Raw genomic sequence first — 27,839 nt, 5'->3', positions numbered from 1 at the left:
TGTTTGTACTTTACTAAGAAACTGTAGTCCCCAATTTCACATGTTACATTTGACCGCTTTTAAATGGCATTATGTTTCACTCTTTTGGCGATGGGAGCCATGCCAATTTACACTTGACAGAAGGGTACACAAAGTATGTGCTCAAGACTACCAGTTTTCAAATTTCCATGTTTGTGCATGTAATAATTTGGCAAGAACACAGAAGATTTGCATGGATATTGGCCTTTCTAGAATGTGATATAAATGAGAGATGTTTATGGTGCTTCACAGTTTTGCAACTATATTATGTCATATCATTTTAATGTGAGAGAAAACCCCAATGTGATACAGGTGTAACTCAACACATGGGAATATTGAACTCCTTCCAGGTTGTACATGCATCCTTGTGGATGTGTTTAACTTGAATCTACAGTGTTTAATAATATCCCACATAATACTGGATTATCTAGTTCAGAGACTGCATAAGACTATATCTTCTAATCCAGAAGGCCGTAATTTTGATGTAACGATGAAGACAGGTTACCAGATCCTTGCCATGAACACACGATAGTATTCTGTGCTGAAGAATATATTTTTGACAGATATTGATGTCAGTGTATTTCATCTTAGTATTAGCATGTCATCAGCTTGGGAGGAAAGAGATATGTACCACTTTTAATGAAATCAATTGGCCCAGGTATAAGGTGCTGGTAGATTAATTCTTGAGTTTTGCAAGGTCAAGGGATGTAACTCTTTATTGCCTCAGACAGGTCAGACCAACCATGCATCCAGCATATGACCAAGTTACATGGCAGTATATGTCATCATTACCAAAATGTCATTTAAAACACACAAAAATACTTATGTGCTTGAGTGGCAAGATCTGAATGAAAACAAATCCAGTAAGTTTCAAATAGAAAACAATTTTATTTGCAGAAGCTCATGAATAACCCAACAACAAAATCTTGTACATCATAAATTAATGTACCGGCAACCATCTTATTGCACAAACTTTGCGCGATTTCATAACAAATATGTCATATTACTGTACCCCTCCTGCTTGGGAACAGCCTACAAACAGACAGAGGCATATTACCTTGGCAATGTATTATGGTATGTTTTGGATGTTTATTTGTACACAATATCACTCATTATCTCATTATCTTCTTTGGGAGTTCAGAACAGTCTGCTGACTGGTACTCATTGACCCATAGGATTTGGGACGCTTCATTCTTTTTGCTGAAATGGATACATTAGAAGAATTAGTCTGGCATAAAATGTGGAATTAAATCTATAGCATGCACAAAATTTAATGCTTTGACACATCAGTGAAACAGATTAAATTACAATGAAGATTAAAGTTTAAGCTAATGTGTTGGCCACTTTGCTGGATAACTGCAGACCTGTGCCAGTTATATTCGGACACTTGACGTACTTCCATAGACTTACATGTTAATTTAGTGTGGCATTAATAATTTTCATGAATTTAATTTTCGTAAGATCCATGTCAAATTTTGCACATTTTTGTGAGGAATCATCTTACCTACAATCACATACTTTCTGTTTAATTTTCCGTTGCTTTTTTATCGAATGGCAACAATTTAATCAACATATGTACAGTGCTGTGAACTCCTTTAACATGGCGGCCTATGGGAGTGTGCATTGTGGAACCATACGCAAGTTGATAAATGTGATGTCGTTAGTTAAATAGTGCTTGGAAAACTGAACTTAAATTATGTGCGCAGAGCAGAGATGATTTCAAATTTGCCTGTCAAATTTTACAAAGATCCATCCTAAACTCACTTCAAGAAAATTATTTATGCTACACTGAAATAACATGTAAGTCTATGGAAATTATGTCAGGTGTCCGAATATATCTGCCACGGGTCTGTACGACAGGCTTTCTTCAAGCAGTCAGTTCTAAGGCTGGCAAATGTGACGTCAAAGAATGAACATCTGATGTCAGTTCCATCTTAACATGCCGATGTACACTCGCCATGGTGTCAGTGTTGTTTTAAGTAAATTTCAGATAAAAGGAACTGTTTTCATACCTTCAAGGGTGATATCAGTGTAATAATTTTGGACCTTAAATATGGAATAGAAGTCACTGTTTCCACCACACACTGAAATAATCTTTGGACTAGGACAGTTCCTAACAAACTACGCTCAACTTAAAAATGGTAAGTGAAGAGATTTGTTTAATCCTGATAATATTTTTAACGATCATTTTACAAGTCTCCTGTAAACAAGATGATGTGAATAAAAGCCAAGGTGGAGGCTGTTTCCAGATGCACACAAGCCCTGCATATTTTTGACTAACTAAATTTATACATGTGAATTGTACCATATCGGTGAGTTTCTCTTTCACCTTAACAACAGAGATGCCAACCTCTACGATTTTATCGTAGTCGCTACGAATTTTAACCTCAGACTTCACCAATACAATTGCACTAGAAATACTACGAAATTTGAAGAAAGATCATTAAAATTGGGATATATAGACAAAAACATATATTTACATTAATAAAATACTTTTTTGGACTTCATTTACCATCTTCCATTCATCCATTCATCAAATTTAATGATTGACATATTTGAACTGGAGTGAGTGAGTGACAATTTGGGTATGTGAAATTGAAGCTTCACTCTTGATTCATATCACATTATCTTTCTCAGGTTATAGAGTCAGAATCCATCATGATTTTAAGTATTTAGCTGACTACTAATTTTATGGTCAAACTACTAATTTTGATCCTTGAAGCTACTTTTGCAACACTTTGGAGTTGACATCTCTGTAACAATTAGACAGGCTTGGCTATGTAATAGAATGTATGAAGCAAAGTATAAGGGTATGCAGATGAGCACTTACGCACAACAATTGTCCTCTCATTAACTTGTCCAGTTAGTCTGTTGGCAACGTAGAATATCACAGGCAAAGCACATATAACCCCAGTTATGACCAACACTGGTGCAAGATCTCCATTACGATGAGAACAGTTGTAAACTGTACTCCACACCAGTCTTGTGTAGTTCATCTGAAATAATGCCAGTTACAATCCAACTAGAAACCAACTGAACTGAATAATTCCAAGGAGAAATTATGTGCGTTGTTGGTAAGAAACATTATCCATAACTTAAACTTAGTGTTTGTCCATGGAGTGAGTAAAGACTAAATCATTGCTCATAACATTTTTTTACATGACGCATAATTCTTTGATATTTGATTCAACAATTTTGGAAAATGCTCCCAAAATATTTTCACAAAAGTCATAGTTGATGCCATATTTTTTTAAATAAGTGTACGTTGAAGCTAAAAGTTGTTGTAACAACATGTTAAATTATGATAAACAAAATAACAGGTGTATTTCAAAGTTTCATTATATTCAAGTATGCTATGAATGAATAGATTTAGTTACTATGAAATTAAATAAGTTGCTATGCAATGCATCAGATTACTTACAGCAGAGGACATTATCACCCCAAAAAATGCTTTAGTTAGCATTAATAATGGAATTATATCATTGACAAAATATTTTCATGACTCGTAAAATTAGAAAATAACTAAAAAATACATTTACTGTGAGTCACCATGACTCCCATTTTTGAAAGTAGCTGTAAAATCCCTGTCATAATAAAATTCACAGGTTTGTCTAATCAAGAAAGCATACAAACCACTGTTGTATAGCTGGAATATTGCAAAATGCATTGTCAAAAAGTCACTGAGTGTAACTCACCGTATCCACAACATCCATACAGATTTCTGATGAAGTATCCTGCATCATTGCTGTGAATTTGTCATTGAGAGACTTGTATTGTGTTCGACATTTGAAACAGACGGACGAATTGCCATGGTTCATCCCCTCAGGATCGATATCCTGTTGACATAAATTAGATTTCAATCATGCCATTGAAAAAAATCATTTACATGCGGTCTTGATTGATATAATGTTGCACAAATGACCACAGTAGATAATCTATTCGAATAGTCGGTGAAGATTATAATGAGATGTGAAAGCAAGAACAAAAGGTACCAGAGAACCAGAGGCACAGGAGACTCACCTTCATGGATACTTTATGCAAATACAGAAGCACACCCAATCTCAGTACAATCATATGAGTTCTCACATAATCTCAACAAACATCTGACGACATACCAGAATGTTTTGTCAGAATGACCTTCATCTGACCAATGAAAGTGATTGATATTTTTTCTAATCAGGCAACCTCAAAAAGATTGAGGGCAATTTTGACAATCTTTTGCATCAAAGCCGGAAACATTTGAAATAGCCTGTGGGATGTATTATGATACAATATCGGCCCTCTGTTAGATATTTAGAGAATTTGTTGTGTATTTTGAAGCAATAGTTTCTTTAATGGAAGTCACCATTTGAAACTAGTGCTGTAGAGTTTGAAAAAAGTGACATCAGATTGGCTAAAGTCAACTTCTTGTAAGTCATTTCACTGGTCCCTTACTTTGCAAAAGACTGTTTTGATGTGACCCGTAATGGGATGTCATAAGATCTTATGAATACATAATGTCATGTAGAAAGTGGACAAATGTAACATATGTTATATTTGGGATTACACTTTCTTAGTAAAGTACAGATTCCAGTACTTTTGTTGGGTTAAGTCTCATCCAGGATTCAAACCCACACCCTCAGAGCCAGCACACCTAAGATCTTAGTTTAACACTAGTGAGGACTAAGATAAGATTTTAATGAAATGAGAAAGACAACACATTAATTTGAGTGTATGTCATCAGATGTAAATTTTCAATCCATGGACACATTGGTGAATCATGACACCCTAGTAATAGTAGTCGTAATATATATCGTCATTATCATCATGATCATACCACAGTTTCACAAGATGCTGATGTGCATCCAGTATGCACAAATATATAGGATGGAAACATATAGTAATGAGCAGAAAGTATGTGACAAAAAACTTTATTCTGTAGACTCAATCCTACTATCAAAAAAGCCGAAATACATTGTTTCTAGCCGCCAGTAGCTTGCCTCATTGGTATGGAATTATCTCCTTTGGGTTCAGGGATGGCTTGATCACGTGACCTCGTTGCTAGCAGACGATACCGAAGCTTTGCCATGACGTTACAAAACAACAGAAATTGACTCTTGGCATATTATGAAGGAGGTATTACATCTGTAACTAGACTTGTGAAACTGACGGGACTGCATCGGGCCTCTGTTTACTGAAATTTGAAGAAATTTGATGCAGGGTTAGGGACAGAGCAACAGGCTGGATCAGTATGTCGTGCTACTCTTAGGGCAAATGACAGACGACGTATCGGCGTCAAGCGGCGGCATCTAAACTGGTCTGCAAAACAGCTTGCCGTGAAGGCGTCAAGTCAAGGAACCCCTAAGGTATCAGAATGGACAATCAGATGATCTTTAAAGCAATCTGGATATGTCAAGCGAGTGCCAAAGAAAGTTCCATTGATGACAACAGCACATATGGAGAAAAGGCTCGAGTGGTGCAGGGAAATGCAGGGTACAGACTTTTCAAATGTGATTTTTACGGATCTAATCAAAGTTTCAGTTTTATAGGATCACAAGAAAGAGGTGGTCAAGAGGTGGACGTAGCTGCAAAATGGTTCCGAAGTTCTCACCCAGTGTCATGGTTTGGAGTGGTATAGGCAAACTCAGGGTAACGCCGCTGCTAACTATTACAGGAAGGATGGATTCACGCAAGTACTGTCAACTTATACAAGAAGGCATAGTGGAATCCCATATAGGACAGAGTGGAATACCTTTCAAACTTTTAGAGGACAATGCACCTGTACACAAGTCAAGATACACCTGTAACTGGTTTGAAATGAGTCACGTGACCTTACAGAAATTTCCAGCGGCATCACCAGACCTGAACCCAATTGAAAATGTGTGGCAGATTATGAAGGACAAATTAGAAAAGTTGGAACCGAAGAGTGTCGTTGAGTGGTCTAATCTCATCAGTGAAATATGGGTGGGCCTACAGGACTACATAGACAATTTGATTGACAGCATGGGACGCCGTATTCAGCAGTGAATTGACAGAGACGGTGGACTAACAGACTATTGACTTGCATAAATGTAAACTTCAGTATCCAGAGTGGATGTATGAAAAATATAACTGAATTTACCAGTAAATAAATTTTGAAACTATGTCTGTGAAAAGTCGCATTTTTTCTGCTCGTTACTGTATTTTGTGTCCTGAGGGATGCAGAATACGATTCATTGTACCAAATTCTTGACAAGATATAAAAGGTACCTGAAACTTAATTTTTTAAATAGTAAATTAACAGTTCGTTGCGCAACACCATGTCATTATTTCACGAGACCCTCACTCTTCCTAGAAGGACCCTTGAAATCACTAATTGGGATCGACTGGACCCCTAGTTTCGTTGGTCAAGATGAACCCTTTCATGCAAAAGTGTCTTTACTGTAAAATGGAAAATACAGACATATATGGAGGATATTATATGAGTGCACTTGTCATACTATACTGTAAGCCATTAAAAACGCAATTTGACATTCATACTTTCTTTACTCACACTAATTTCAACATATATAAACCTAACTGGCAGATATGTTTTAAGTGAACATCTGTGAATAATTTCATCTGAAAATGTCCAGTCAACAACAACATCAGTGACGCAACAAGACATCAAACAAAGGAGGGGTCACTTGCAGTCAATATCGTGTGTGTCCACCGTGCGCTGCAAGACATGCTCGCAGTGTTTGGGGCATTGAAAGACACACATTTCTCAGGAACAGCTGTTGGATGGTCTGCAGCCTCTGATGGTCTGTGGTCTGATCATGACACCACCCCCTCCAAAACGATCATGTTCAAGGACACAGTTTGGCGCAAGTCTTTCTTCTTTACGGCGATAAATCTGTTGACGTCCATCTGCAAAGGATAAGTTAAACCTTGATTCATCTGAAAAAATGACATCTGGCCATGTCCTGTTGCCAAGATTGGCCCCATTTGCTGCCCATCGCTGTCTGGCAAGTCTGTGGCGATGCAATAAGGTTGGACCACGGTACGGGTGATGACACCGGATGTTGAAGGCAGCAAGGCGTCCTTGCATCTTTTGGGCGCTGAAATGACGTTGACTCGTCCCAATTGTCCTCCTTGCCTAATCATCAGCTGTTTGGAACTGATTTCACAAGTGTGAAACTCGGATATTGCGGTTTTGTCGAGCTGTTATCACAGGTGGTGCACCAGGTTGCGGACGATCAGCAACACTTCCGGTAGCCCGAAAACGTTGTCTGAGTCAACTTACAGTATATAGACGCACATTAAAGTGCCTGGCAATCATCACATCTGAAGCACCGTGGCTGACCATACCGATAACCTGATTCCTTTCGTCTTGTGTTAAAGTGTGGCATTTTCTCAAAGTGATTGAGTTCCACAATTCCTTGTGCTTTTACAGGGCCTGGGTGCAGGTAATGCATGTGCACAACGTGTTTCATGAATGTGGTTGTGTTTACGAGAAATGTCAAAGGTTCAGTTTTAAGTATCAAAGTTCATGTGAGAGGAATGCTCCGGGACTCGAACTCGAACTCGAACTCGAAATGGGCCAGAGTAACAGCCTTTTATCCCTACATCCTCTGTATTGCAGGAAAAAATCTTCAGTAGAACTTTTGTAAGTTTCAGGACAACAAATACCAATTGCGTTTTTAATGGCTTATAGTATATGTTTACGACACGAGTGCCTAAATGTTGGTATTTCCCGAGTGAGAGTGAGGGATATACCAATATTAATACCACTAGGGTATGTTATGTCAATTGTTCTGGCAGGTTGATTTTCTGTGAATCAACCTTCTATCTGCACGTGCAGAGGTTGATATGTGGATAACAACCTTGGCACTGCAGGAAACACACGTGCAACAAGCAATGTACGAGTCCATTCGGCGCCCACGTGGTATAAGTAGGTTAGCACCCCCCCTCTCCGGGTGATATGGATTCAACTCTCTCGCCTGACGGCTCGAGCGTTGAAATCCATATCACCCTTGAGGAGGGTGCTAATGTATACTTAGGCATGAGTGTCATAAACATAGTGTGATATGGACACGAATATATAATATTCTGTTTATTACCGAAGTCGTCAAATTGAGGAAAATAAACCTAAATCTACTTTCAAACATAGGCTGGCTACCCCCCGTTGCCGCATGTAGAAAGTAACGTCACAGAAGAAACGTGACGTCATGGCATTGTTCATGATGTCACGTCACCATGACAAAGTGATATTTTGCCTAGGGCATCGTATGAAAAATATAAACCTCGATATGTTCGCCCTCCTAGGTAATAATAGACATTATCGTCCTTACCTGCATTGTGTTGTTCATACAGTGTGTCATGTTGGTGAACAGATGAAAGAACTCCACAGTGCTTACTGAAAGAGTTGAGTTGACTGTGGCATTCTGACTCTCTTCAGTTATGCTGGCAAAACATTCTGAAATGATTTAATGTTTATGTTTATGATGAATAGGCAAAACAAATGTTAGGCAACACAGTATTTGTCAAAATGCCAGTTGGGTTTAAATAAATATTTTGAGGGTTATCACGCTTATGGAACTTTTAAATTCAAAAGCTATATACAGTCTAAGTAAACTTAGGCTCAGTATTATTCGTTACACTGCTATACTGAGTCTAACAAAATCTTGTGGAAGGTCGCGTCAGGTAACCTTTGAGCGACCTATGACCGTCCAATCAAACGCGAACGGATTTAACCAATCAGACAACGGCTACTATTTAGGGTTCGGCGGGACTTACAAAATGGATTTCCTCTTCCCTGGTCACCAACACTGATGTCACAACAAATGAAAACCCACATAAAACACAGACATATGACCTGCAGAATATACGCTTTTGGGTTTCTGTTGACATGGTTATCATTAGCTAATATTTCCGCAAGCTGACACCCTTGAATACTGACAAAACGCTATTTTCTGCGACTGTTTACTCACTGTTGTGGCGTGCTCCTTGTGCATCACTCGGAAGCGATCGTACGGAAAATAGCATTCGGAATCGTTCAGCTACAAAACGTTTTTGAGGTAAAAGTTCAAAAGGTATGTGGGAATGTCAACTTTCGCGATTTGGTAAGCTGTGTTCTGTTTGGTCAATTGAAAAGGTTACCTGACGCGACCTTCCATAAGGTTTTGTTAGACTCAGTATAGCAGTGTAACGAATAATACTGAGCCTAAGTTTACTTAGACTGAAACTATATATTGCTTTGAATCACCTTTGATATATTTACCGGGTAATAATTTATTGCAGATTGAACCGTATTTTAGTACATATCATAGGTGTAAAATGCTATGAGCAACAGAAAACTTTACAAATTGGGCTTAAAACTCATTCATTCACTTAACCATGTTAACATGCTTCATCAAATACAAAGTGATAAAATCCAGGTTAGAATTAGTCTTCAGCAATCCCTGCTTGGCATAAGAGGCAACAATCAGGATCGGGTGGTCATATCAGGCTTGCTGACATGGTTGATGTGTGTCATATACCGATAACATTGATCGATGCTCATAGCATCAATCACTAGATCACCAGGTCCAGACTTGATTATTTACAGACAGCCATCGTATGTACCTGGGAAATTGCTGAGTGTGGCGTTAAACAACAAATGAATAGATCATGTCATACATGCAAACAATTAGAAAAACACCTACGTTGACAATAGGCTTTAGCCCAGATGTCATTCATGTTCTGATACACCAGAGTGAGCACCTGCACTCGATCGGCCATCAGCAACTCCTTCACACAGTTTCCATCCGTTGTCTAAACACAGTAAAGAAAAGATATATTAATGTTAACAACTCATACCAGAGACCATATAATACATATTATGGTCTCTGCTCATACACATAGCATACATCTTTGATGTAGAAGGCATTACTCAACATGTTCAAAATTCAAAGGTAAGGTACTCTTTTGATTGCCTAAGTAATATCATGAAGGCCCCAGATATCAATGTCATAATGCATTGTTTCTTTCTGAATTGAGTTGTCTTTCTTGATATTGTCCTTCAATATGATCCGGATATATCAACACTCACTAATTAGATAGAAAACTTCATCAAGAACCAGAGTACTGCTGGTTTTATCTAATTCTGTTGATATATTTAATATAGATACTTTGTGATATGAGACCAAATTTGGGGGTTGAACACTGCGTTAAAGATTACTTCACTTATATACCGACAAATGGGTTTTAGCCCATTGAGATGCTAATATTTTACCTGGATACCCCATCAGATGCCCATTTGAACACAGCATACCAGTTCTTGTATTGCATAACAAGTACCATTTTACAAAGCTTTTGTTGATTCAAAGTACATGCCCCATCCCCCTACAATAGATCCCAGCAAGTACAAATCATGTGCTATTTTCCTACACAACGATGTCATAATAGTTTGTTATTACTTACCAAATCTTTGTAGACTGTTGATGCCTGCTCGAAGGGGGTGACACAAGTTTCACAAAATCGAAATGGTCTTGCATTTTTAACCAGACATTTAGTGAAAAGAGAGGATTCTGTGGCAAATATGTCCAGGAAAGCTCTACATGTCTTCACTATATCACTGGAGTTACTTACATCTTCAGTTGGGAACAGTTCGCTTACTACACCAATAGGGTTTACGAGATTCCTTAATGAGTCTGATAATTCCGATTGATCTAGAGTCTCTGACCAATGCAATTGGTCACACAGCAATATTACTGTTACAAGGAATATGTGAGTCTTCATTGTTAAGAGATACTTTTTCAACGAACAGTCGTACGTACGACTACGAATACTACCACTCGTTCGAAGGCATCGTACAGCCAACCGTATAACCCAAATTTATACGAATGGGATGGAAATTATCGAGAAGATGTCGCTGGTCATGTGATGATACTTCTTTTGTATCCTTCCTGGTTTCACAAGTTCACTCTGCAGCAGCCATCATTGTAATCATCACACAGTCGCTAAACACAGCTCCATGTTATATTAATGACATTCATTACAGAGCATCAACTGTTAGAATATCGTTTACCAACAGACTCACATCCACAAGCACTGGCTATAGTCAGCTGATAGTAGCTGCCAGTCAAACCCCATAACATAAACACGGAAGTTGGCGTCACGTGCCTAGAATAAGCTCCGCACCGAGTTACTTTGTAACGCACGCTGTCAGAGAGTATGATATGCACATAACTTAACGTTTCAATTTTGGTGGAACGGTTCTCAACGCACGCTTGGGATGGTTTTGGGTAAAAAAATCAGATGTCCGTGTTACAATGCAAATGTATTTTCAAACAATGACTCTATATTTTTAGTATTTTTGAATCATTCGCATTTTAATCTTTCATTTCATTTTTCAATCAGCAATGCATTTACATAAATAGTTTTTATATTCAAAATATGCAACTATTACCTTCTCTCTCAACTCCGTTACGTAAGGTAATATTAACTCTAATAAATGTCTAGGATCACTAAAGCTAAAACCCATACTGCTCTGAGACAATACAAAGTGTCTCCACATGTCTCAGGCGGTGGCGGTAGCCTAGTCTGTCGTACAGACCCTGAAGCAAATATATCCAAGAAAGCCCACGCAAGCCTAGAAAATGTGGCAAGTCTAGATTAAGTCTCAGGGCTCCTTTTCATTATATTTAATTTTTTTACTATGAACTTTTTTTCTGTAAAATATGTTCATTTCAGAGACTAGTTGTTAAAGTTTTTTGAATTTATGTTGAATAAACTTTGTGTCTGTTATAATTTTTTAAGACATGTTTTCTCATATGTTAAAGTAACCTCAACACTTGGAAATATTTGCTGACTTTATGAACCTTTCATTATGTGATGAACGTTTTGCACTGGGAGCATCGTCAGTGAAGAGACAAAGACTGAGTTTAGTTTTACGCCGCTTTTAGCAATATTCCAGCAATATCACGACAGGGGACACCAGAAATGGGCTTAACACATAGTGCCCATGTGGGGAATCGAACCCGGGTCTTCGGCGTGACGAGCCAACGCTTTAACCACTAGGCTACCCCACCGCCCCGAAGAGACAAAGAAATAGTGACCTGTCCATATGATAATGAACTGATAGGGGCATGGCAGATGCACATAAATACATTAACTGCGTTCCTTTATACATTCTTATTGGTGGCAACAGACAAAATGTCACTACATTTGACGTAAAATATAAAGTTTTAGAAGATACATGCATTTGAGACATCTGGAGTGAGTGAGTATTGGTTTACGACGCATTTGGCAATATTCCAAGAATATTACGGCGGGGGACACCAGATAAAGGCTTCACCCATTGTGCTCTTTTGGGGAATCGAACCCGGGTCCCGCGTGAAGAATGACGAGCGAGCTTTAACCCCTAAGCTACCCCACCGCCCCTGGTCAGTTGAAATGTCCCGTAGTCTTAATCATTAGTACCATCATGGATTGTCGTCATAAAATACGCATTTCCTGTATTTCACTCTAATTGATCCAATGTCCTACCCATAGAGAACCTTTTGCCTTTAATGGTTTATTTGCCTTTTTACATGAAGAACTCAATAATTCGCCGAAGAAGAGCCGTTCTTGTGTATGTGTACTGAGTAGGAGCAAGAGTGAGTGAGTGAGTTTATTTTTACGCCGCTTTTTGCAATATTCCAGCAACATTACCACGGGGGACACCGGAAATGGGCTTCACACATTCTACCCATGTGGGGAATCGAACCCGGGTCTTCGGCGTGACGACCGAACGCTTTAACCACTGGGCTCCCCCATGGCCCCTATATATACTCACAAGCAAAGAGATTCAGATGACTCCATCCCTCTTCCAGAATACTGCAACCAACAAAAGGCACATCTTGGTACTGAGATTTATTTTGCGCAAAATCTGAACGTGCACAGCACCACGTTTGGCACCAATCGAAAGGCTGTAGATTTTCAAGGTCCCCTGACGGGATTCGAACCAAGACATCTTGTATCTGAGGCCAGATGCCTTGTCTACACGACTAATGAGGTTAACGCCGTCAGCAAGCTGATAAGGTGACAAATGTATCACTGGGATGGCCCCACGCCCTGGCCAACTACCCGTGAAACCCAAGACTTATAACTGGTTTGTCCGCCTCTGGATGTGATGCATGAGCGACTCTGTTGTGATGCGCAGGAATGTTTGCCGTCGTAAATTCATCTTCGTAGTTGTGTTGGTGAGTGGGAAGCAGAGGATCTCTGGGATTCAGGATACAATCACCTGAGCTCTCAAGGATACGCATACAGCACAGATTACATCATTCCGGTTTAGAACAGACATCAGGGCTGCCTTCAACATGAGATCAGCCATAGCCGTGATATTTTTGTGCTTATGCTTAAATTCAGTGGCTTCAGGTGAGTCAACAAACGTTTTAAGAACATGGCCGCGTGTAGTTAACTTTTAGCTTGATGCAGGAATACCTGGCTTCAGTTATCCGGCGCTTTACCTCGGTTATCCAGCCACGTAGGGTTTTACATGTTTTATTAGTAAATATCGACATAACGTGACAGATAAGGACAACTTTATGGATGAACAACTTTTTTATTCAATAGAATAAAGAATGAATAAAGAAGTTGTCTATCCGTAAATATTGTCCTTATCAGACTCTCCAACTTCTAAATATGCCACTCAAAGAAGACATAACGTGTGTGTACCGTGAATTAAGACAGCTTTTTGATTTTAGGTCATGGGGTGGAGACCAAACAGAGCTGTACCTCCAATGCCTCGATTACATTTAATCTCACATGCTCGGAACGGGACATGCTGCATTTCATCGATTTAAACATCCGGAATATGACCGCCAATTGCGGACAAGGTTCTTGTAAGTCAGGGTTCGCCAGTTCTAAAGACGTCGACTGTATGGGAGTGTCATCGTGCCAGAAGACTGTCAACAAGACAATGATAGAGCGAGTTTGTGGGACCGTCGAGAAATATCAACCAACGATATCATATGAATGTGTAGATGGTAGGTATCGTCTGCTGTTTGTGGAGTCATCTGCCTGTTTGTGATGTCGTCCGCGTGTTTGTGGTGTCGTCTGCTTGTTTGTGGTGTCGCATGCTGGTTTGTGGTGTCGTCTGCTTGTTTGTGGTGTCGTATGCTTGTGTGTGGAGTCGTCTGCGTGTCTGTCGTGTCGTATCGTCTGCGTGTGTGCTTCAACAAAGGGTTCAGTTTTCTGTTTTGTATTTTGCTACACAAAGCTTCACTTGTCAAACATAATCATAACTTCACATTGTATATGGCTTCACAGGATGCAGCGTATTAGCAATCTGTATCCTGATGAATGTCTGCCACAGAACGCCGCTTGTTGTTTTCCTGTGTGCCTCACAGAACGCCGCTTGTTGTTTTCCTGTGTGTCTCACAGAACGCCGCTTGTTGTTTTCCTGTGTGCTCACAGAACGCCGCTTGTTGTTTTCCTGTGTGTCTCACAGAACGCCGCTTGTTGTTTTCCTGTGTGTCTCACAGAACGCCGCTTGTTGTTTTCCTGTGTGCCTCACAGAACGCCGCTTGTTGTTTTCCTGTGTGCCTCACAGAACGCCGCTTGTTGTTTTCCTGTGTGCCTCACAGAACGCCGCTTGTTGTTTTCCTGTGTGCCTCACAGAACGCCGCTTGTTGTTTTCCTGTGTGTCTCACAGAACGCCGCTTGTTGTTTTCCTGTGTGCCTCACAGAACGCCGCTTGTTGTTTTGTGTCCACAGAACGTGTTGTCCTGTGTGTCACAGAACGCCGCTTGTTGTTTTCCTGTGTGTCTCACAGAACGCCGCTTGTTGTTTTCCTGTGTGCCTCACAGAACGCCGCTTGTTGTTTTCCTGTGTGCCTCACAGAACGCCGCTTGTTGTTTTCCTGTGTGTCTCACAGAACGCCGCTTGTTGTTTTCCTGTGTGTCTCACAGAACGCCGCTTGTTGTTTTCCTGTCACAGAACGCCGCTGTTGTTTTCCTCACAGAACGCCGCTTGTTGTTTTCCTGTGTGTCTCACAGAACGCCGCTTGTTGTTTTCCTGTGTGTCTCACAGAACGCCGCTTGTTGTTTTCTGTGTGTCTCACAGAACGCCGCTTGTTGTTTTCCTGTGTGTGCCTCACAGAACGCCGCTTGTTGTTTTCCTGTGTGTCTCACAGAACGCCGCTTGTTGTTTTCCTGTGTGTCTCACAGAACGCCGCTTGTTGTTTTCCTGTGTGCCTCACAGAACGCCGCTTGTTGTTTTCCTGTGTGTCTCACAGAACGCCGCTTGTTGTTTTCCTGTGTCTCACAGAACGCCGCTTTGTTTCCTCACAGAACAGCCGCTTGTTGTTTTCCTGTGTGCCTCACAGAACGCCGCTTGTTGTTTTCCTGTGTGCCTCACAGAACGCCGCTTGTTGTTTTCCTGTGTGTCTCACAGAACGCCAGCTTGTTGTTTTCCTGTGTGTCTCGCTTGTTGTTATTCTGTGTCTCACAGAACGCCGCTTGTTGTTTTCCTGTGTGTCTCACAGAACGCCGCTTGTTGTTTTCCTGTGTGCCTCACAGAAAGCCGCTTGTTGTTATTCTGTGTGTCTCACAGAACGCCGCTTGTTGTTTTCCTGTGTGTGTCTCACAGAACGCCGCTTGTTGTTATTCTGTGTGTCTCACAGAACGCCGCTTGTTGTTTTCCTGTGTGCCTCACAGAACGCCGCTTGTTGTTTTCCTGTGTGTCTCTCCGCAGAACGCCGCTTGTTGTTTTCCTGTGTGTCTCACAGAACGCCGCTTGTTGTTTTCCTGTGTGCCTCACAGAACGCCGCTTGTTGTTTTCCTGTGTGTGTCTCACAGAACGCCGCTCCTGTGTGTCTCACAGAACGCCGCTTGTTGTTTTCCTGTGTGCCTCACAGAAAGCCGCTTGTTGTCTCACAGAAAGCCGCTTCCTGTGTGCCTCACAGAACGCCGCTTGTTGTTTTCCTGTGTGTTTCCCTGTGTGTCCGCTTGTTGTTTTCCTGTGTGTCTCACAGAACGCCGCTTGTTGTTTTCCTGTGTGTCTCACAGAACGCCGCTTGTTGTTTTCCTGTGTGTCTCACAGAACGCCGCTTGTTGTTTTCCTGTGTGCCTCACAGAACGCCGCTTGTTGTTTTCCTGTGTGTCTCACAGAACGCCGCTTGTTGTTTTCCTGTGTGCCTCACAGAACGCCGCTTGTTGTTATTCTGTGTGTCTCACAGAACGCCGCTTGTTGTTTTCCTGTGTGTCTCACAGAACGCCGCTGGTTGTTTTCCTGTGTGTCTCACAGAAGGCCGCTTGTTGTTTTCCTGTATGCCTCACTGAACGCCGCTTGTTGTTTTCCCGTGTGTCGCAAGACCTTGAACAGGGGCGCGGATACATGAGCATTTGTAATCAGTCCCTGAACCACATTATTGTCCCTTCCACTAAGCCTAGTCTGCTGTGCGAATAATCTAAATGAAGCAAGTCTAGATTGACCCAACGTTCTGATACTACCGTCTCATCTCACTTGATATGGAAGTATGTTTTTATTCTATTATACATATTTAGAGACAAAACGTTGGTCCTGAACATTATCTATCTGTGTCAGGTTGAACCCTGACACCATTGGTAGCAGTTCCAGACTCCAGAAGAGGTTGGGGTGCTGCAGTTGGAAACTGTGGTTTACACGAGCATTCCTCCACGTTGTTCTTTGTCCTAGGTCCTATGCTATTTCAATTGCTCATAGATAGGTAGGACTGGATAGTCATGCTCATCTCGGGTGACTGGGCTGTGACGCTCGTCACACTTCAGTGACCTGGCCGATGACTGAGGACATCCGACCATTGGGTGTGAGGTGATGTGAGGTGAACTTGGGTTTAACGTCGCGCTGGAGAATATTTCGCTCATATGACGACGTGCATGCGTGTGTATGTGTAGGTGCGGCTGCTTGTACTAGCCCAGACTTAAGCTGGTTTTATAGTGCTAGCCCACTGAGATACCATGCCGCAGTGAAGCATGAATACCCCACTCAGACACATTATACTGACTCCGAGCCGACCAGTCCTTGTTGTACTGACCAGGCCAGGCAGGGACCAACAAGTACCATATTTTAACGTCTTTTGGTATGATGCGGTCGGGGATCGAACCCGCGACCTTCCGCTCTCCGGGCGGACGCTCTAACCACTACACCACGGAGGCGGTCTCATTGGGTGTGAACTCACTGGATCGGGTGGTCAGGCTCGCTGACTTGGTTGACACATGTCATCGGTTCCCAGTTGCGCAGATCATTTTGAACATTTTGTGACGGAGATGATTTGTTTGTTTGATTGTTGTTTAATGCCGCATCCAGCAATATTCCAGCTACATGCCGGCGGTCTGTAAATAATAAGTAGACTGGTAGAAAAGAAAAGGATTCGAGTACCTGTACCTCAAATGGAGTGTGTATGGTTTTAAGCCGCTTTTAGCAATATTCCAGCAACATCACGGCGGGGGACACCAGAAATGGGCTTCACACAGTTTACCCATGTGGAGAATCGAACAAGGGTTTTCGGTGTGATAAGCGAACACTTTAACCACATGGCTACCCCACTGCCCCTCAAATGAATGAGATAAATTCTGATTCAAAGGAAATCTTTGTCATGAGCAAATGTTAATAAATTACCATCCCGATTCAAGTACCTAATTTCTTCGATAATAATCCTACAATGGTCTATCTCCTGAGAATCATCTCAGCCAGTGCGCGCACGTGTTCATAAGCTCACAAATGGGCTCTGAAAATGCATTTTGCAGAAATTACTGGCAGAATTAATTTTGCCGCAGAAATTTCTGGCAGATTTTTTTTTACCGCAGAAATTTCTGGCAGAATTTTTTACCGCAGAAATTTCTGGCAGAAATTTTTATTTCACTACCAGAATTATCTTAATTGAAAAATATTAGACACCATTTTAGGATAATTCAATATGGACTTTATTTAAATGATGTTACTTTCTCCTGTAAACAACTTCAAGTTGGAGGGATAATGGTTCCCAGAAGTAGATCGCCGCACAAATCTTACAAGGCATATTTTAACATCTTATCAAGACGAAATGAAAATAAAAATAATATGGTGATTTTTTATACATCTTTTATTCACGTTCTGTATAACATGAGTTTCACTGGACGAAGTTACAGTCATTTCATGTTAGACATGAGCCCTGTTGCCAAATGTTTCAGAGATAGATCCTCTCGGAGAAATATGTGTCCTATATATATATATAAATATTTGTCAGGGTTGAGATTGCGATCTGATCGGAGATTCTACCAGTAGAGACTTCGCAGTCTTTACCAGTATCCTACTAGTAGAGATTGAAATCGGATCCTACCTGTCAGATCCGATTCTACCAGTACAATTTCCAATTCAACTGGTAGAAACCCTGATTGTTCTGTAGGCAAACAACACTTTATTTGCTGAACAATAATATTCATTTGTTATGCATGTTATTTTAATATGTGAAAAATGTAAAGAAATTCAAAATAATTCCATATCAATGTATCTCACTTTAATACAAATTGCATTAATTGATAATGTCCTAATCATGACCATTTTGTTGATACAAACTATGGTTTCACATATGAAAAATCATATGTAGGATCAGAATGGAGCTTCCAGTGTTAGAGATTGCAATTGCATAGGTTATTCTATATAATAAGTTTCTACCAGTACAGACTCCGCTTGCAATCTCTACCCTGGCATATATATCATCTCTCTATATATACATTGTATATAGTTTAGGTGAATTAATTCATGTATTCAAATCATTGAACGCTTATTATTAGCATATATTCTGAACAACATGAAAAACCCTCAGTCTTTTTCCTATAAATATAAATGCATTCAATATGTTTGGACACATACTAGATACATAATAACAATATTTGATCATTTACATATTCCTAGAAATGCCTCCATCAACACGCTCAACATGACCAGTGTACCGAACTGAGATGTTAAACAATACCTAAGCGACAATGTATCACTGTTCAAAGTGACAATACCCGAGAAAATCTAATTGTTTTCACACCTGATAATTTGTTGTTTATGGGGCTGTCCCTACAAGCGGCCACCGTCCCGGTTCGGTTGTCCCTGGTGGCCACAGCAATTAACGATTGCGTAATCCAGAGAGCGGTCACTCAAGGGAAAACACCAAAACAATGTCGGGTGGTGCCGCATGGACAATACACGTCTTTTGGGTTCTATCCAGTAGGTTTTATCGGTTCAGTTAAACACCAGATGATGATATTTTGTTGATTGTAGGAAGACATTAACAGAGAACTTTGTAATGAAACATACATTGGGTCCGCACAATTAAATTTCACAAGATATAACTTTATAAATATTCTCTTTCATGTATTCAAAATACTTTTTTTCTAAACGATGCATAGTTTGATAGTTTATGCATGTATATTGTGGTATTACACAAATATGATATTAAGCAGCATGCGCAAACATATTTAAGTCATATGTCTGCACCCCAAGTACTTACAATGTCGTATCGGAAATATTCATTGTCCCGCAGCAACAACAGGTGTGCATTGTCTGCCGATTTCAAATAACAATATCAACCGGCATACCATGCAGATTTTATGTGGTACAGGAAAAGGTAGGCAACGGCTCAGTGTCCAAGCAAACATATGTTGCTGGGTAATCTACGATAAGGGTTACTATAATTCATTGCAAATGACAAAACTCTATTAGAGGGGTAATCATAATTATCAAAGGAGCAGGTGCCCACTCTTTTGCACAGATCAGACTTTACAGGGAATAAGTAAAACAACATGTAGGCGTGCATCAAAGGGATTAACAGCAACAACTATAGGATAGGGTAATAAAGCAGTGACAACAGGGGGAAGTCAAATGTCCAAGAGGTAGAAAATATACATGGGTGGAATGCTCCCCTAAGCTGTTGCTATCAGTTCATTGTATGCAGATGGGATGAGATATCCTTCATCTCTGTTGATGGAGGGCTTGTGTCCGCGGATTTGAACTGCTTAATCCATGTTGATGTATATATAAGTCTGCTACAGCACCTCAGTCTCGCTTGACAACGGTATAATAATCTATACTGAAACGCCGCATCCTATATAATATAGACGTTGTCATCCATGAAGCGAAAATGTGTTGAAGGAATGATATGAATGTAAGTCAGTAACGTGAGGCTCTAAAATCATATGGTGGTGTGCAAATCATATGCGTTTAATTCGTGATTGGTATATTTTCTCATGATATTATTGTATGAATAATCGTTTCCTTTCACACTCGTATTACAACACAAATCATAAAATAGATAAGATCTATATATTATGATCTCGGTAGCAACAGCATGGAGCGTGTTGTTCAGTGACAAAACAATGTGAAAATTCATCGAGGAGATACTTTGTCCTTAACCACCTCAGCATATATACTATACTTCACGGCAATGACGATTTATCTCCTTTAGACAATGAAAACCTTATAAAATCCGTTCAGAATTATATAACTGAAACTAACCGCTTTACGGAATTCAAGTAACAACCTATAAACATAAAATGCACTTGGTGTCTTGTTCTTTATTTTCTTTTCTTTATTTTCTTTTGTTTTGATTCATTCATTAATGTCCTAATGTCTGCTCCATAGAATTAAGTCAAGATAATAACGAACTATATGCGGAGAAGCATTGACATAGGCCATATGGCCTGTTTGCTAATCCTATTTTCATTTTGTTATGTCGTGTATTATGAAAAATGTAAACATTAATGGAAATTTAAAAAAATACTGTTTAAATCACAATACTGTATAAATCTCGAACAACCTCTGCGTTTTGCAGGTATATATCGTAGCTCTTTCCAAACGTATTCATCAAGTTTCATTCACCATTTTATCCAAGAAAATTTTGATACCTTTTCGATAGAACGTAGACATTATAGTTTGTTGGACCACTGACTTCAAAATACTGACTTTATGCATTTCATTTGTGCAATGGTACATTATGTTTAGCACTATCTATGTGCACAAACCAGCCGTTTCAACACATTACCTGAAGAGATATTTTCATAAGCAAGTTTTGCTCTTTTACTGATCCAATGTATAGGTTGTTTATTGCAACGGCAGTGTTAGGGTAAACAAGAGATGTGGATGAATGAATCATTAGGACTGGTATATTTTCAAACAATTTAACACGATATTTTGTAGGAATCCTGGGTGACTAACATCATTTCAAAAAATCAGTGGTGACTCGACATTCACAATTGTCTCTAATTTCCCAGGAATGCGACAGCAAAATTTCTAATAAAAGCATACGGTCTTTTTGATAGCAACTTCTTGTTAATTGCATAGAGCAACGTTTCTGTGTAGGTTCTCACACCATGTTCAAGCTAACGGTGACAAAAACCAAGTGATTAGAATGATCGAATGCTGTGACAAACATCGTGTACTTGAATAACAAGGGGTAGATAATTGGACGAGGCCAGGTGGGAAGTAAGAACAATAAATAGCACAGCCATGAAGCCGATAAGCAGGACGGATTAAGTTGTAAAAACAGTCATAAAAAACGGGTGCTGATTGAAGTCTATAGCTTGGTCAGCTCTTCGTAGGCTATGGTATGTAGTACCCTTCGTCAGTCACTACATTCACAGCGCTCGTCACACGTTGCTTTATGCAAAGAACAAGAAGTTGCTATTAAGAAGCCGCATGCTAGAATGCCAATGAAACATACAATCATAATTGCTGTTCATGACGTTGTTGTATAATTTGTATATATATATACAACCTACTTTATCTGACCTCGTACACCTGAAACATAGTGTATCGAATAGGTCCAACACAGAACTGAACCAAAACATCTAATGTCATGATGATATGAATTGCTTAAATTCCTCAAACCGGTCTTTGAGGTAATAACAGAAGTGTATATAGTTTTAGTTTCCTGATCATGAATCAGTTATTGTCATTCTGATGCAAATACCCCAAACCCAACAAGATCAGATCCAGATCAGTTGATCACACTGATTGCTAATTACCTAGAATAAACAAGAAGTGGCCCACACGCAGGTGTCTCATAAATTATCTGATACAGGTGAAAGGACGGTCAAATACACACTCTCCCAAATAATTAGCCATTACGAGTATTTACTTCTGGGAACCATTTCCTCCCACTTGAAGTTGTTTACAGGAGAAAACAACATCATTTGAAGAAAGTCCATATTGAATTATCCATAGATGGTGTCTAATCATTTTCAATTAAGACATTTCTGCAGAAATGCATTTTCAGAGCCCATTTGTGAGCTTATGAACACGTGAGCGCACTGGCACATGAACTTTTGGGTTCATCTCCTCGAGATCTTTCCAATGATATAAATTATGTCTTTGTAGCTCGCTTCCTTCTGTGTGTCAAGTTAGGACTCGCTGGCCATTCCTAAGTTGTCCCACCCGGCCTTAATATTATTCTCAGTCACTCTGGGGGCGGTGGGGTAGCCTAATGGTTAAAGCGTTGGCTCGTCACGCCGAAGACCCGGGTTCGATTCCCCACATGGGTACAATGTGTGAAGCCCATTTCTGGTGTCCCCCGCCGTGATGTTGCTGGAATATTGCTAAAAGCGGCGTAAAACCAAACTCAGTCAGTCAGTCTCAGTCACTCTGGAAGATGCGGGTTAGAATTGGTCTTCAGCAACCCATGGTTGTTGTATCTAACGGGATCGGGTGGTCGGACTCGCTGACTTGGTTGACACATGTCATCGTGTCCCGATTCCGTGGATCGATGCTCATGATGCTGATCACTGGATTGTCTGGTCCAGACTCGATTAGGGACCGTTCATAATGTATGGATGGGGTGTGTGTGTGTGTGTGTTTGGTGATGATTTTTTTTATGGAGAAGCATGTACAATGTGAATGAGCCCCCCTTACATTTATGTACAAAATAAGTGCCCCCCCTCTGCATATCATGTACAAAATCAATGCCCCCCCCTCCCCTCCCCATAATTGCTAAGCATGATTTTGAACATATTTCTATGTACAAAATTGCTGACCCCTACTAGTACGTGTGTACAAAATTGATCATCATCATCACCCCATAATAGCCATAAGTTATGAACAGTCCCTTATTTACAGATCGCCGCCATATACCTGGAATATTTTGCAAACCAACCAACCCCGGCTGAGGCAGATTCTCTGCTAAAATTGCGCTGGCGAAATCGAACCTGGCCAAAAGGCTTTACTTCGTTTTTCAATCACACTGCTTTGTGTTCCAGAGACACCGGTGGATATCTGTAGCACAGCTGGGGCTGTATCTGATGACGAGATGACGCTGTTTCTTGCATCACCAAACTACCCAGGCAACTCGAATGCTTCAGATACAAACAGGACCTGCACGTGTGACCTTGCAGGGTCAGGCATGTCGGTAGAGATCCTCGTGGGCTACTATGGATGGGGTGATGGCAAAATGGACAAATTCAACTTGACATCAGGTTCAGAGACATACACACCGACGATTGCTAACTCTACTATCGGACATCTGATAATAGGTCCGAAACCTATGGAAAACAAGAATGAAATAACCTTGAATTATAATGCCATTCAGAAGGAGGGGAGGGATGGCGATTATCTTTGGCTCAGAGTTAAAGGTAAGGAGTGTAGATACACGTATGTTGTTTGTGGTATTGAGTGAGTTTCGTTTTACGCCGCTTTTAGCAATATTCCAGCAATATCACGGAAGGGGACACAGGAAATGGGCTTCACAGATTTTACCCATGTAGGGAATCGAACCCGGTTCTCCGGCGTGACAAGCAAACGGTTTAACCACTAGGCTACCCGACTGTCCCCTTGGTTGTAGAGTGACTGAGTGAATTTAGTTTGAGCCGCTTTTAGCAATATTCACACCGGGGACACCAGAAATGGGCTCCACACTGTGTAACCATGTGGGGAATCGAACCTGGTTCTTCGGCGTGACGAGCGAACGCTTTTACCACTGGGCTACCCCACCGCCCCTTTGGTTGTAGAATCAATTACTCTATATGAATACGTTGAACACCAAAAGACCGAAGATCCGGATATGAATTGATCTTCAGCAAAAGGCGACTAAGGGGATCGGGAGCTCAGGCCCGTTGACTTGGTTGACACATGTCATCGTATCCCAGTTGCGTAGATCGATGCTCATGATGTTGATCACTGAATTGTCTGGTCCAGACTCGATTATGTACTGAACAAACAAACATAACATGGTAGCGGCGCTTGATTTCGTGTAGAGAGCACATGCCACAAATCCGCCTGGTTCCTGGGTCTGTTGCGACTGCGCTACGCTCCGACACTGTCGGGGCGTAGCGCAGGCGCAACAGACCAGGGAATCAGGCTGGCCACAAATCGGGGAGTTAATCGCCTTTGGGTGCGGTGGTTAGTGGGAAGGCTGACCTTCGTGACTCATGATCAGTAGTCTGATGCACAGGGGTTCGAATCACTGTTTGGACAATAATTTTAAAAAAATAGAAATCTTTTTGCAATCGTTCATTGTTTTATATGTTATGATTAACGTATATTTCAAATTTGAACGAGATTTGAAATATAGGTTAATCATAACATGTAAAACAGTATACGATTGCAAAAAGTCTAGATTTTTATTTAAAAAAATTATTTTCCCCTGTGGTTTGATGCGTGATCGCGTTTGATCACTCCGGCGCAGTGATGACTAGGTACTGCCACAGAATATTTTACATATCTTGTTACCGAACATTCCTTTATTTGTAAACTTTCGCGCTTATTCTGATACCGAAAGAGGCTGACTTGCATATTATACATTTTAATAATTACTGTGTAATTATTGCATTTAGCCGAATCAGCATTTTCTTTGGTTTTGTCGTGTCAACATGAGCGACAAATGATTCTTTTGAAACAGTAAGACAGTATTACCGTACATTTCAGTACATGGAATAAGGCCCGTCCGACCGCCCGAGACGGGTTAGATTCAGACGGACGGTCTAGATGAAGAGCTAGCCAGCCCGATGGTCTGGTAAAAAATAGATGTTACATACATCTAAGTCATATCTTAGTGTCTGGTCTGGTCAAATGCATTTTGGACTGGCAACATTTTGTAGTTTCCAGCCCTGATGTCTGGCTGGAGTTTGGGCTTTTCATACACTGATTATTACCACACTTTTTATTCAAGGTACCTCCTACCTGACCGTGGCCTGCAACGGGGCAGCACCACCCTCAACACCCGAACCTGGTCTCACCACCCAGGCCACAGAAGGAGCATCCCAACTTGGAGGTAAGTACACGTTCCAAGATGGTCACGGTGCAAAATATTGCACACGACGCTTCTTAATTGGTGGCCTTTGTATTACATAGCATATAGAAAACTCGATGGATCGTTGAACATTGCTTAAAGTGAGTGAATAAGGTTTTACGCCGCTTTTAGCAATGTTTCAGCAATATAAGGGCTGGCGATACCCAAGATTGGCTTCACACATGGTACTCATGTGGGTATGGAACCCCAGCTTTAATCCCTAGACTACCTCACCGTCCCAGTAGACCGTCCGAGCAGACCGTCCCAGTAGACCGTCCCAGTAGACCGTCCCCGAAGATGACATCAGTTAGTTTTAAGCGGGGAGGTGGGGGTAGTCTAGTGGTTAAAGCGTTCGCTCGTCACGCCGAAGACCTGGGTTCGATTCCCCATATGGGTACAATGTGTGAAGCCCCTTTCTGGTGTCCCCGCCGTGATATTGCAGGAATATTGCTAAAAGCGGCGTAAATCCTTACTTACTCACTCACTCAATTCTAAGCGGTTCATGTAGGTGGTGTTATGGGTTATTGTATGCTTCATCTTCATTATGTTTGAAATTTATGAAATTACTTTAAACATTTTCAATTCTTTTTGTCGCACAGAAAGCCAGTTCATTAAAACACGCGTTTCAAGTACCAAAGTCTAAACTGTATGTGAATGACGCCTGTGTACGCCTGTGTTACTTTCTTAAGACGCGTGTGTGTCTCTTCCTCCAGGTATCCCGATGCTGACAGTGGCAAGCATCTGCGCTGCTGTAGGCTTCGCCATCTAACATAATCTAGACGCGACAAGGATGAGATGATGGCAACTTGAGAATATATGGACGTGAATGTTGAAGAAAGCAATGGGTACATCTCCTGACGAATATCAGGTGGTCTGTAATAACGTAAACTGCCTTTATACCGAACGAAAGGATATATAAAGCTGTATATCAATCGGGAGCAACATTTCAGGATTATGCGACGTCCAATGACATATCAGCACGGGGATGATTGACTGAAAGAACGAAAGAATGAAAAGCAGTACCCTTGAAAATAAGATCGACTGGCCCAAAGTCAAAAGACCAACAGCTACTTCAAAGACTTCAAAGTAAAAACCATCGAAGTAGCTTTCTACATCAAAAGACTCCAATCATCAACCAACCGTGACCAAAGCTATTACATACACCCATCTTACCATCAGCTGATCAAAGATTCTCATCAGTCGGAATCCTTTTGTTTATACTATAGGTTTCACATACACCTAGCTTACCATCTGCTGATCAAAGATTCTCATCAGTCGGAATCCTTTTGTTTATACTATTACATACACCCATCTTACCATCAGCTGATCAAAGATTCTCATCAGTCGGAATCCTTTTGTTTATACTATAGGCTTCACATACACCTATCTTACCATCAGCTGATCAAAGATTCTCATCAGTCGGAATCCTTTTGTTTATACTATAGACTTCACATACACCTAGCTTACCATCAGCTGATCAAAGATTCTCATCAGTCGGAATCCTTTTGTTTATACTATAGACTTCACATACACCCATCTTACCATCAGCTGATCAAAGATTCTCATCAGTCGGAATCCTTTTGTTTATACTATAGGCTTCACATACACCTAGCTTACCATCAGCTGATCAAAGATTCTCATCAGTCGGAATCCTTTTGTTTATACTACAGACTTCACATACACCCAGCTTACCATCAGCTGATCAAAGATTCTCATCAGTCGGAATCCTTTTGCTTATGCTACAGACTTCACATACACCCAGCTTACCATCAGCTGATCAAAGATTCTCATCAGTCGGAATCCTTTTGCTTATGCTACAGACTTCACATACACCCAGCTTACCATCAGCTGATCAAAGATTCTCATCAGTCGGAATCCTTTTGCTTATGCTACAGACTTCATATACACCTTGCTTACCACCAGATAATCAAAGATTCTCATCAGTCGGAATCCTTTTGTGATTCTCATCAGTCGGAATCCTTTTGCTTATGCTACAGACTTCATATACAACCAGCTTACCACCGACTCCGCAAGAACCTTGTTTATACTACAGACTTATATATATATCTCAGTCTTTATTCTGCTCCTTGATAACAGTGTTAGAACCTACACCGAAACGTCGCTCTCACTGTAATGTAGAAGTTGTTTATACATATATTGTGTTCCTTCCCTGCCACATTCTATTTCCTGCAATTCATTGCTTTCTAAGTTGCTTGTAAATAGGGTCTAAAGCTCTTTGTGCAATAAAAATATGTACTTACTGTGATATTGTTGTCGGTGTGAATAATGAATTTTAACATGAAGGGCAATTTGAAAGAATAATACCAAAATAATAATAATGTATGGAATCGAACCAGGGTCGATACGAGCTATGCATTAACCACTGGACAACTTCTTATATTGCACCCATGTAAGGAATCGAACCAGGGTCGATACGAGCTAACATATTACCACTGGACCACTTCTTATATTGGACCACTACCAATGTAGGGAATCGAACCAGGGTCGATACGAGCTAACGCATTAACCACTGGACCACTTCTTATATTGCATCCATGTAGGGAATCGAACCAGGGTCGATACGAGCTAACATATTACCACTGGACCACTTCTTATATTGTACCCATGT

The 27,839-nt window shown here is 40.7% G+C and overlaps 2 protein-coding genes across 4 annotated transcripts; one reads left to right on the top strand and one right to left on the bottom strand.

The window, feature by feature from the left end:
- Positions 1-886: 886 nt before the first annotated feature.
- LOC124287632 (osteopetrosis-associated transmembrane protein 1-like) lies at positions 887-11,088 on the bottom strand. 3 transcript variants are annotated; one of them, XM_046724129.1, is made up of 6 exons: positions 10,420-11,088; positions 9,663-9,771; positions 8,310-8,434; positions 3,714-3,854; positions 2,849-3,014; positions 887-1,218 (listed from the first exon to the last, which is right to left on the bottom strand). In XM_046724129.1, the coding sequence occupies exons 1-6, from the start codon at positions 10,735-10,737 to the stop codon at positions 1,139-1,141; spliced, it is 939 nt and encodes a 312-aa protein (XP_046580085.1). In that variant the 5' UTR covers positions 10,738-11,088; the 3' UTR covers positions 887-1,138. The 3 variants fall into 3 exon arrangements, with proteins under 3 accessions (XP_046580085.1, XP_046580086.1, XP_046580087.1); XM_046724130.1 differs by having other exon boundaries at positions 10,776-11,087; XM_046724131.1 differs by lacking the exon at positions 10,420-11,088 and adding an exon at positions 9,856-9,986 and having other exon boundaries at positions 9,663-9,816.
- Positions 11,089-13,137: 2,049 nt separating this feature from the next.
- On the top strand, positions 13,138-26,235 carry LOC124287633. Its single transcript, XM_046724132.1, has 5 exons — positions 13,138-13,359; positions 13,689-13,970; positions 23,184-23,555; positions 25,091-25,192; positions 25,924-26,235. The coding sequence occupies exons 1-5, from the start codon at positions 13,302-13,304 to the stop codon at positions 25,977-25,979; spliced, it is 870 nt and encodes a 289-aa protein (XP_046580088.1). The 5' UTR covers positions 13,138-13,301; the 3' UTR covers positions 25,980-26,235.
- The last annotated feature ends 1,604 nt before the right edge of the window (positions 26,236-27,839 follow it).

The sequence above is a fragment of the Haliotis rubra genome, unplaced genomic scaffold (genome assembly GCF_003918875.1).
Source record: "Haliotis rubra isolate DU_JTF1 unplaced genomic scaffold, ASM391887v1 Scf403, whole genome shotgun sequence".
Taxonomy (NCBI): domain Eukaryota; kingdom Metazoa; phylum Mollusca; class Gastropoda; order Lepetellida; family Haliotidae; genus Haliotis; species Haliotis rubra.
This window is presented reverse-complemented; position numbering and strand designations above follow the sequence as displayed.